The sequence below is a fragment of the Falco punctatus genome (genome assembly GCF_963210335.1).
Source record: "Falco punctatus genome assembly, chromosome: 5".
NCBI classification, from domain to species: Eukaryota; Metazoa; Chordata; class Aves; order Falconiformes; family Falconidae; genus Falco; species Falco punctatus.
Genome location: NC_137584.1, coordinates 57,215,510 through 57,227,649, shown reverse-complemented (window position 1 = coordinate 57,227,649; position 12,140 = coordinate 57,215,510). Strand labels below are relative to the sequence as shown.

The 12,140-nt window shown below is 38.3% G+C and overlaps 1 protein-coding gene across 4 annotated transcripts in view; it reads right to left on the bottom strand.

Annotated features, from left to right (window-relative positions):
* PTPRK (protein tyrosine phosphatase receptor type K) overlaps nucleotides 1-12,140 on the bottom strand; it is a 414,786-nt gene that overhangs the window by 162,541 nt on the left and 240,105 nt on the right. For all 4 annotated transcript variants that reach the window (XM_080390374.1, XM_080390373.1, XM_080390376.1 and 1 more), the window contains exon 7: nucleotides 10,243-10,536. In XM_080390374.1, coding sequence (XP_080246500.1) covers nucleotides 10,243-10,536 — 294 coding nt within the window. The remainder of the gene's footprint in view (nucleotides 1-10,242; nucleotides 10,537-12,140) is intronic.

Here is a 12,140-nt window from a genome sequence, read left to right as displayed (position 1 = left end):
GTATTCATCACTGTATAATCTATGAACCTTCTACAAACACATTACTCAACGTGAGTAATTTCTACAACCTATTATTCATTCCTTCACCGAATGTTTAGACAGAACATTTCAGACATGTATTTCTGCTTCTAACAATTGCATTTCATGGCTGAAGGAAAGGACTAGCTGGGGTTGTGGGTATGGTTGTATTTCAGAAAAAGAAAAAGCTAAGCAACAGGAAAAGAAAACTTGGTAATGGCAACCTAAGAAGTCTTAGAGGTGAAGTGGTGCACACACACAGCATATGCTCAGATAGCATATTCCTTAATTATGGCTGTTCAGAGGCTAAGATACAAGTGCTAAGACAACCAAAAGAAAATGAAGTTCAAGAATAAATTGATCTCCACTGACTTCTATACAGAATGATGGCTGCATTCTTCCCTCTCCCCATCCCACCCCCTACTGTATCAAGTGAACACCAAGAGTAGGCTCTGCGTGGACAGACGCAAGGCAATGTTGGTCACCCTTAAGACCTGAATGTAGAGCCCTTGTACTTGTTTATTTTCACGGGGGGTAGGAGTGGGGGGAGTGTATCTGTCCACAAGACCACAAAATCATATCAGTAACAAAATTTGTCACTGAACAAATAAAAATTTCTTCTCTAACATATGATCTTTATTATACTAAACACTGATTACAAACTATATATCTGTGGAAAGCATTTAGACAGATAAAACCAAGATCTCATTGCAGCCAGCACAGTAAGAGAAGCGTTTGCTCTGAAAAAAAACCCAAACCAACTCACAAAACACCCAACAAAAGAAAAAACATGTGGTAAATGAACATGAGAGAAATTGCTGGGGAAACATGCATATTAACCCTGCTTTTCCAATGGCACTGAGACACTAAGTGAACTGATTTGCCAAAGGTGACAAACCAGCCACAAACAAAAAGCAGGTTTCTTGAATTGCAGTTCAGCACTGTCTCCGAAGGTCATTACTTCAAGGAAATACGGTGTCACTGAACTAGTTTACTTATTTGTAATCATCTAAGCTGCTACAAGTTGTAAACTGTGAATGCAGCACATTGCATTCCCAGTGGGAGCCCATGCTCTGACATTTCAGCCTAATTGGTAGAGTTCATTTTGCAGACAAAAGAAGGTACTCGTACATTGCCAAATATATTTTCACCAGTCTCTCACATTGAGCATAATTCTCTAAAATAAAGGTAATAAACTGAAAAATGTGTGCTGTTAGTATCTGAAATGTTTAATTATCTGAATGATAATTAAACATGTTGCCATTTCCAAGAGTAATGAAATAGCTTTCAGCAATTAATGACCTGGAAAAAAATGTATAAAATAAAATAAATTTAAAAGGTAATATGAAATGGAAAATACTAGTATACAAATGAAATGATAGGCTGTTTATGCAGTGTGGTTGGAGATGTGAAACAAGGAAAATAAGTTTCAATCACATGAGAAACCATCGCCTAAATCACATCCGCATCTCTAGAACTGGTATTAATTCTGATCATGTCACACCTTAACAACATTATTTTGTTTCCAGATTTTAAGTTTTTGCCAGAACTCTTTTATTTTGGTTTCCTAATCCTCTTGAGAACAACCTCTTGTACAACATTATACCTTTAATTCTATAGAACAGGATGCTACACAGATTTGGGGAGGAGTTGGAGAGATGGGGATAAAGGGCTTGAGTCAGGAGGAAATTGATTTGGTAAGCAACTTCAAATATGCACCTTCAAAACCTTTAAAACATTCTCCAAAACTAAGGAAAGGGTAAGAAATTTTGCTCTGGTTTACACAGCCAGGGACTACGGGAGCTCTTTTTAGTTCCAGTGCCCTAAAAAAAACAAACCAACAGACAGCCCCAACAGTCAGTGATGCCTACGTTGTGTCAGCCCATGCCTAGGGCCTGAGCCCCTCCTTATCCCACTGTACAAAAGCTACTTTGTTTTTATTATACTGCAGCTGGCCTACCTGACACATAAATTAGTATTGCTCAATTCAAACCACTGTAACAGAGCAACCCAATTCTTTTTTGGAGTGTTTTTTCCCCTACCACTTTCATAATCTTTTGCAATTTGCCAGCTTTATCACAGTTACATTTTCCTTATAAATCACATGGAACTGTTCCTGATAGGACCCAACTACAATGTTTATTCAATTAATTCATAAAAACAGTTTTAAATGTATCAGCCAGTTCTTCTCCATTTGAGTTGATTTTATTCTGGTTTCTTAATCAAAATGCTTTGTGTCAAATTAAATGCATTAAAGAAGAACAATATCGCCTTTATTAACCAAATCTGTAATCTAATTTAAAAAAAAATCAAGTTATTCTGACAAGATCAGTAGTCTATAAACCTGTTGACTGTCTCTAATTATATTACTTTCTTAATTCTTCATTAATCAACCCCTGTATTGGCTGTTCCATTATTCTGTTTAGAATTAAAGTCAAGATGACAAGCTTTTAATTAATAGGCTGATCCTGATCCTTCATGTCAGTATTTTCAATATTTGTTTTCAAGTAATCCAGAACTTTCTGAGACGCTCCAGATTTTTATTTTTTTTTTTTAAACAGCAAACAAAACCAGGTAACTTTAAGAGTCTTGACAAGCCATTTTAGGATTCTGGACCTACTAATCACCTGAGGTATAACTTGACATTAGCTGCTGCTTAATATGCTCTGCAGCCTATTGTTATAACAGAAGCTATTTCATTATCATACCATACAAAAACATCACATGGTCCATTTTCCCCTCTCAGCACCAGCAGGAGGATTTACTGAGAAATAAAATGAAGAAAATTAAATTCACTCAGTTCTGCCTCACACAGTCTAAGTTCAAAGTAGGAGGAAAAAATTATGCTGCTCACTTTTAAAATTAAACAAAGTTGAAAAAAAAATAAAAAAGCAAACAATCAGTTTGCCAAGAAGAACCAGGACTTTTGGGAAGTGTGTCCTAACCTTGGGAGGATGTTCATCTGAACTTTATCCAGATCTCACACTAGTATGAATGACATGCTGTTTCTCTGTTATGGTTTTGGAGGGGAAAGCCATATGGGGGAGAGAGAAAGAATAACGAATGGATTTGGGAAATCTCATCAACATCCCTGCCTGCAGCACAGGCTGCTGGTACTGCTTTCCACTTCCACCCTTTCAGATTACCAGTCCTGCTACTCGCAGCCTTTCCTACCTACTCCGCACTATTCTGCCAATAGTGAAAAATTGGTGTGCTTCCAAAAGCATACACTTAAGTGCTGCAATGACCAGAGCAACTTTCAAAACCTTACTAAAAATTTCCGTTGAATTTTTAATAGAATGACAAAGGAAAGTACAATAAAAGACAGCCCTATAAAACTTTGTTTTATTTAGGTACTTGCCAATTCTCAAACACTATAAAAGTAGCATTGCACTTCTAAACAGTTGAGAGACCTTAATTATGAAAGCAAACTCAATTAAAGTATCAAGCACACTAATGAATCGTATTAGAAAATATGTATTTCAGTTGAAATTAAAAATAGAAGTTGCAGTTCAAAAAAGAGCTCCAGTCTTCTGAAAGAGTAAGATCATCTCAACCTGCAGTCACATTCTTTGGAAGCAAACAGACCAAAAATCTGTGAACATCAGCCTGCAGACTCTGCAGAAGCTATAACCAGGCTCTGAATTATCTGGCCTGGGTGCACCCATAGCATTTTCAAGTGCTGCAATATGAATTATTGCCCATGTCCATTCTTTTACAGCTGGAATGGGTGCCGTGGATTAATGTACTGCAATACGTTTTCTTGCCACAGACAGTGCTTCTCTCGCAAGTGTGATCTATTGACTAGTTACATGCACTTTGGATAAATCATGACGGTCTCAGTGCTGTGGCATGCTCTGCTGTGGGAAAAACTGCCGAACAAGCCGAGGTGAGACAGATGGAAGAATCACTTGCAAGACAGAAGCCCTGGCTGGGGCTGGCAACTGCTCCTTTTCCTCCCCCAGCCTCCATCACACAGCCAAAGTGGTATCCTCACCTAATCTCCTCCACTAGAAAGAGAGCTACTAACTTCAACTGAAGGACCTCACTCAACTCAGTGGACTTTGCACTGAAGCCCTGATCCACCAGCATGTTAGGAGTCAATGACCATAACCATATCTTGCTGTAGGTAACTTGTCCTGCCCTGCCTGTTGGTAGAGACTTCAGAAAGCAAGCAAAGGAAGAGGTCACTGCACACAGCAGAGGCTTTGAAAAGTGGGTGGACACATTAGAGGAACCCACTGACCCAGGTCTGCTGCCCTAACTCTAAGTGAAGAGCATCGGTGTGATTTACTGCCGCATACAACACCACACAATAAAGAACTAGCCATAAACAAAGCTTATCCCAAAAATAAAGCATGAAAGAATTCAGAAAACCCGTGTCTCATTGTACAACATGGCACTCACAACGTTGCAGGAAGAAAGTTTCCAGTTAGTGCAGAGGGAGCTTGCAGCTGCAAATACCAAAAAAATGATACTAAGCAAGGCTGAATATAGCAAACAAAAAAAGTTGAAAACTAATTTAGAGGAGGTCAATGTCTGAACTTGCAGTTACTGCCAATTCAACTGACTCATCAGCATTGTGCTCCTTTGAAAAAGAGGATACCACGCTTAATTTTACACAATCTGACAAGAACTTGGCTAGGCAGTCTGCCTGGTCTCCTGCTAGGTAAGTCAGCTGCGCTACAGTTCTTTCTTATGGATATAAGCATCATTAGGATTCTATATGTGGTATGAGTATCTGAATAGTGCAAAGCAGCACAATAAACAGAGCATGGTCACATGTGCCAACCAATGGCCCAAATCAGACCGCTCTTCTACAGGATGCTCTCTCAATAACAATTCCGCTATTCAGTCCTAAAGGGAGCACAATGAAGTTCCTTAGTCCAGACTTTCTCCATTGTTTAAATAAGTTTGTTTGGCATTATATCCCCATACCATAGTCAACTAGTAAACCTATATGGAACAAGAGACTGGTGCATTTGGTGTCTGCTTAAAGTTTTCAATCACTACCTGGCCAAAAGCTCAGAAACGATCATGAGTGCCAAACGCACCTGTAAAAACAGCAGCAACTTATAAGTATTGGTGTAATGTGGATTCTTCTGCAATGGCAAATGTAAAAGAATTTAAATTTTAAAAGTATCACATTAATTTAGTTTGAATTGTTCGGGTTCGTTTTTTTTTCTAAAAAAAAGCAGTTGACTTGTAAACAAAAAATATGAGTAACAAAACCATGTAATTTAAGTACTCAAAAAGTATTTAAGCTATATGTATTGTAAGTCTCTAATGATATCTATTTTGAGAGAAAAATGTGAAGATTCTGTTTGAAACATTAAGGTAACTGCTTTCTTGTCAAGTAAATATAAATAAAGGTATATATTTTTTCTCTGTCCACTTTAAAAAAAAAAATAATGAAAGTTACACATGTAGCTGTACTTTTATTAGCTTTCAAAGATTTAAATAATAATTTCAGATGCACTACTGCAAGAGACACAAAGACCACAGCTCATCCATTCAGTGCCATATTTTCCAGAACCCTCTTGCGATGTTCACTGTACCAAATTTTATAAGCCCATTTCCACACATACCAACATCCTAAATTCTCACATACAGCATACAGCAAAGCCTATAAATCCAGCTCCCCACTTTGACCCTCCACCTCCACTCTGCAAGTGTAAAAGGCAAAGAACACCGAGTGAAGAAGTATCACTGTACGCATTCCACATCAGCACACGCAAATTCTATACTGTACCGTTCCTTTCATTCCACTCATTTAAAAAATTAATTACAGTTTTTATGTAACCAGAGCAACATTTTAATTCTCCCGATGGCCATGCAAGGTCACTTTCTCAATGGCTATATCACTGGGGTCTCTCTCTTTAAAATCCCAAGAAAATTAACAAAAACCTTAACCTTGTTTTTGTTTTCAATGTTTCCCCATGTTTTGCTTTCCCCCCGCCCCCCCAGAGGTGAATTCAGCAGTATCCTGTATTCTGTGTATATTGTTTCTAAATGTCATAAACGGGCAAACTGAAACAAACATTCTGCATTTGTAAAAGGCAGGCAAAAAGCAGGCCAGCTCCCAAGTCTTCAACTGCAGGCAATCAACACCAGTGCTGCACCGCTGAACCAGCATCTCCAATATCATGGCTTGAGCCTGTTACTAATAGCTAGGTCTCTGTGACAGATAATGATTTTGAACAATGAAATATAGTAACAGTAACAATAATAACAATATCATAATCACCAATGTATATTGTTCCATCCTCAACTCTGATAAAGCTGTAAAGCTTCCCCTCCCCCTTACTTATTTTATTATCAAAATCAAATAATACAGGCAACAGTTTCCTAAAATTCAGTCCTTTGAAAAAAAACTGAAACCACACAGGACTTCTCCTCCAACTGCTCTACAATTCTTCATGTTTTACTGAAAATCACATCCTTGCACTTAACTTCAGTAAAGTAGGAACAAGCAATTCCACTGTGTACATATATTAAACTCTGGACAGGCTGAACTATTGACCTCCTTTCCCACTAAAATATCAGTTAATCATAAAACTGAGCTGTGAGCTGTTACTCAGAAACGGCAGCCTATGTAAGAGAGTAACTTCTAACTTACAGTTGATAAAGCAGGCTAAGTGGACAATTTTAGATTGCCACATATTTTATACACCCCCTCAAAGGAAAGACAATCACAACACAGAGGATATGCTCAGAAGAACAACATACCCCTAAGACACAGAAAACCTCCTTAAGGATTACTTCTGATTAAGGTGTTACCCTCTGCCTTTTGTTTTGGTTTTACAAATGCCTGAGATGTGAATAATTTGAGCAATGACACCAGACAAGAGGCATAGTCGTACTGAAATAAAGCCCAGGTGCCTCGTGAGAACTGATGGGGAGGAAGATGCCTTCAGCATCAGCAGCTTGAAATTATTTCTGCCTAACCACATGCAGCCAGGAACACAATGCTGCAGTTGGCACTGACTTCAGCTGTGCTTAGGAATGGAAACACAAAGCAAACGCCTGGATATTAAGGAGGATAACGTCAGAAAATAATGTTTTGCTTCACATCTTTTAGCCTTACTTCAGTTGTTTAAAAACACTCAGTGATTTCACATATCTGACTGCTCAGCACTATCGTTAATTGCAGACTGATAAAACAACATGCAAGTTTTCTAGCAAAATGCCATCACCAGCTTCAGCACAGGACAGGCTACCTATGAAATGCCAGGTAGACAATCAGTCCTGTCAGAGGACTTTTAATTAGTGGAAGAATTATTTCCTCATTAGAAAAAAAATTTTGTTTAGAATTAGCAGAAACATTTATTAAATGAGTCACCAGGCACTGGTTTTGCTATGAGAAAGTCAGAAAATGATTTAAATACCTAATAATAAAAGTGCATGTCTTATACTGAGGATAAGTACAATCATCACAAAAATTGTTTAGAAGTAGGATACATCTCCAGCAAAGGACAGGTCAACTGATCAATAACATGTTATTAAGAAATGTCATGAAATTATAAATACTGAAGGAATTATGGAAAAAAAAATTTTCAATCTTCCTTTGAAAACAACGCTAGTACTTGCTTAGATATCAAACAAACAGAAAGCAGAACAGTAACCTATTCTTATTGATGTGTCACCGAGTTTGCTATTGCTGCTACTTGGAACATAAACATTAAAAACTCATCAGATCGACGTTTGCTAATGTGTGCTTTTTAATCCATACAGAGAGCAGTCAAACTTCATGCTGAAAATTCATTTGTTTCCCGCCACTCCATTTGATGCTGAGCAGATAATCAATTATAACTTGTTTCAGAATTTGAACTAATACATTCAAAACTTATGGAAAGACAAAATTGACAAAGAACATTGACAGAAAAGAGAGTATCTGTCTGGAAAATAAGTGATCTTGTCAGAAACAAGAATTAGGAATAATTTAAGAATCTCCAGAAGGAAGATACTGTCGCAGAGATGTCTTCTAATATAGCACTGTAAATCACCTGCCAGTCACTCGTATAATGCCAGCAGCAGCGGAGAGTGCAGGGTGAGCTATTCCATTACTACCTTTACCTTATCAATCTTCTCTTCGGAGGAGACTAATTTTTATGTTTACAGTTTGCCTTTTACAAGCAAAATATTTGAAAAAAATAATATTCATATTGACTTGGGCTTGCAGTTAGCTTACAGAAACCTTGGGAGAACACTGTGGAAAAGAAAGGTCTGTCCCCATCTTCCAGACAGGTGAGGTGGCAGCAGAGTGACCCGCTGCTCAACCTGGTACTGTCCCTGAGCCCAGCATCAGGGATGAGTAAATCCTTTAGTCTCTAAAAACCCTTGCTGATTCACGTTTTTCTAATTGAAACTGTTTAATAGCAACATTTATTTGCCTTCACTTCCATGAAATAAAAAGAACCAGTGTTATTACAAGGCAAACAGCTTGGAACTTTATTATTATTATTAAAGTAATATTGTCATGGAAGTTCAGAATTTTCTTTTCAAGTATTTTTATGATCTGGTTTATTTCATAGTGGATTAAATTGAGTGGAAAATTTGTCTCAAGCCAGACTAGATTTTGAAGCCTTATATGTGAGTGTTAAGTTAAAAACAAATTAAAAATAAAATCACACCCACAATAACATTTCCCTTAACTGGTTTCTAAAAATAAGTCACATAAACATGACTTCCTTTCTTTTCCTTTCCCATTAAAAAGCTTTAGTCTGTCACAACTGGGTAAATGAAAGCATGTTTTTTCAAGAGCTGGGAAAAAGAACCTGAACATTTGGGATTTGTTAGTCTCCGCTCAGTCTCTTCAAAAGAGAAGCTGTTTTCAAATTCCTACTTTTTCAGAACAATGTCTAAACCAATTCACTACAATGAATCAATGTTTTAACCTTACTTAGATCTCAACAACTGTCATCTTAACCGAGACGGACACACAGATCTTTTTATTTCACAGGAAAGACAGACTAAATTATAAATAAGATCACAAATTCAAATTAGTCCTGCTCCAGCTGTGTGCCTCAGCTTCTGACAGTACTATGGCCCAGTTTCAGAAAAGACTATCTAATTTTCTGGGATTCATACCTATTGACCTAATCCGCCTGAAGTTCTGACTTCTGATCCAGACCCTGGCCCTCTTCCTTAACCAAACAAAATGAGTGGTCATCCCTGCTTAGATGAGCACTTGAATAGCTGTCCCACTGAGGTCTGTCACCAATTTGTGAAAAAAAAATTAATTTATATATGCACACATATACATGACACATGGAAATCTGCAACTGCAGTTCTTTCTTTTTATTTTTATTCAGTTTTGAATAGATGGTTATCAGCACTCTGTGCTAAATCTAATATAGTACAAACTTTAAAATACTGTCAGGCTCTAAAAGTCCTGAGATTAGGGGAAAAAAACCACACAATTTAATTTCCGCTTATTTGCCTCCCAGTCTGATGTTCAAATCTATAATTTTTCTCCTCTGCAACTATGAGACATAGGTATTGTCTTTCTTCTTATGAAAGCTGAGATTAAAATAACTTTAAATAGTTTTAGAAGGAACAGCATATAACACAAGTTGGCAATGCTTAAATCTTCTTGGTGCTGGCCAGGCAAGGGAACTCTGAAAAACCAGAAGCAGACTGCAGGATTCAGCAGCACATGATTTTGGTGTTGGTAATTGAAAAATGGAAAAAACCCACTCTATATTAATATTTGCAATTGTATGTTAGGAGTTAGAGATTTAAGTAGTTTTATTTTACTTCTTGGAGATTCTGGCAGGCCATGCATGTCTACTTGGAAAAAGAAATATTTTGCAGAAGTACACCACAATTTTGTAAAATTCTATTTCTTAAACAGATTTTTTTTTCCTCCTCATGCAAGCTTCTTTATGTGCAAGTTTGTTTAAAAATCTAAGTGAAAAAACAGGTGGTTTGTTCTTTCCACAAATAATGAGATCTCCTTCCTTGTGTGAGGAGAAGTAAAATGTTAGCTTTCCGACTTCCCATCTCCTAACATACCCTCCCAGGGTTAGTAAAGAGCCACCTAGACAGTGACCAGGCAAAGAAGTGGACACAGCAAATCCTTATTGGCTCAGAAATGTAGGGATCCTGTGGCTGCCAAGGGAAACCTTCAGTTCTGCTAAATTTAATTACAGCCAACAAGCCCGCCAACCAACTAAATAATTAAATAGTTTTGTTTCTTCATTTTTCCAAAGTAGCACTTACCAGCACATTTGGTCCTGGTGATGAGTGGTGGTCCTGGCTGTCCAGTTCCACCTTCACCTGGTCTGGTGAGCAGGACCCGAATCTCATATTCGGTGTCGGGGTCCAAGTGCCAGAGCTTGTAAGTCGGTGCATTCACAGCATGTGTTTCGGTCCAGGTCCCAGATGTCATTCGGTACTCCACTTCTTTCAGGATGATGGGTCCGTCCCCAATGATTGAGTTGGCATTCAGCTGGATGAGCAAGTACGTGGGCCCGACACCCAGCAGCTGTGGGGGTGCTATTGGCCGAGGTGGCTCTGTAAGGAAGACACACACACAAAAAAGCCAGTGATAAAACAAAAGCTGCAAAACCCATTAAGTAGAGGGCTCTTTCTATAGAAAGTTGTCTGGTTTTGGTCAGCAAAGATTTCAAAACTCAAAAGCAAAATCAAACTGGCATCAGTGAAGAAGAACTGAGGAGAATTTCAGCTGATGGAAGCAAGTGGTGCACCACTGGCATCTGCCCAATGCTATTTTTTCAATTTAAAAATCTCAGCGAGGGATCACAAAATCCTACCTCATTTATACATTGCTACTTCTTAACTTTTTTTCTGAAAAAAAATCTGGGTTCATGCTCATTTATATCATTTACTCTGGCAATAACTTGAGATTTTCATAAACATAACTGATTTTCTTTTATTGACAGTTGCAATAATTGATACACTTGTCCTCCACAGAAGATTTTTAGAAATGGGTATCACTGCAGTGAATTTGAAACCTACCCGAAGCAATTAGGGTAAAAGATACAAGTGCTTATTATGGGCATTCAGAATACTCAGAACTGAGCAAAATTGCCAGGAGAATGACCAAATAAAGATGTATAGCACCGACATACAACATTTTATTCTTCAGTAACTTAATACTGATTTAGAAACTCAAACAATAGGATGTAAGTTGCCTTCTGTCTTTCTCTTCTGGCTGCCTAAATATTTCAACACAGCTGCAAAGTGAAAAGGTAACGATGGACCAAATAGGAAGGTGAGGTCCCCCTTACCCTGAGAAATGTTTATGTAGAGAAGCAGCACATTGCATTGGCGTGATTTATTTTAAGAAACAAATCACAAGCAACATGTACTTTTCCAGTAAAATGAACCCACTGATAAACACGGAAGGTTCATTTTCATTCCAGATGGCTCATATTTCAACTAATTTGTTTCAGTTAATTAGGCAACAATGCTAAATTCAATGCACACAGGGGTTTCACACAGCAACGATGCAGAACTAACAACGCAGCAACTCTTGAGCAGGTAGAGGGGATCTCATGGCCAGTACATTAAAAATAGCATTTAACCACAGACCGTAAGATTTCCAGGGGGTGGTGGCGGTGGTGTCTTCTTATCATGGCTCCCCTCACACCTCCACACAAGGGAAGTTAAGACACAGAAGCACTGCATATATTCTGCCTCCTGGGAATGACCCCACCAGTGTCACAGACAGTGCCTGTGAAGGGGGAGTCGTGATGGAGGGGCTCGCAGGGGCCTCCAGACCACCTTTGACATCTCACCTTCCCTGCATGGTGGTTTGGCTAACGACTCCCTGGTTCTCTACATCCAGTAGTAAAGTTCAGCCTCCAGATACCAGAGCTGGCTCCCAACAGTATAATTATCAGCTCTGTAACCAACCAATTTTCCCACATTTTGGTGCAACAGGATTTCTTGCAGATTTTTTTCTGAATTAGCTGCATCTCAAGCCACTCAGTTTGGAGACCAGGGGATCTGTAAACGTGCTATAGTGGCTGCAAGCAGAGGCGATTTTCTCCTCCCAGAGTGAAAAGGTGAACACTCTGAGGTGTTCCCGTTTCTGCTTGGGGATATACAAAACTCTAGAAAGTATCTCAATTAATTATTAACATGTTTTACCT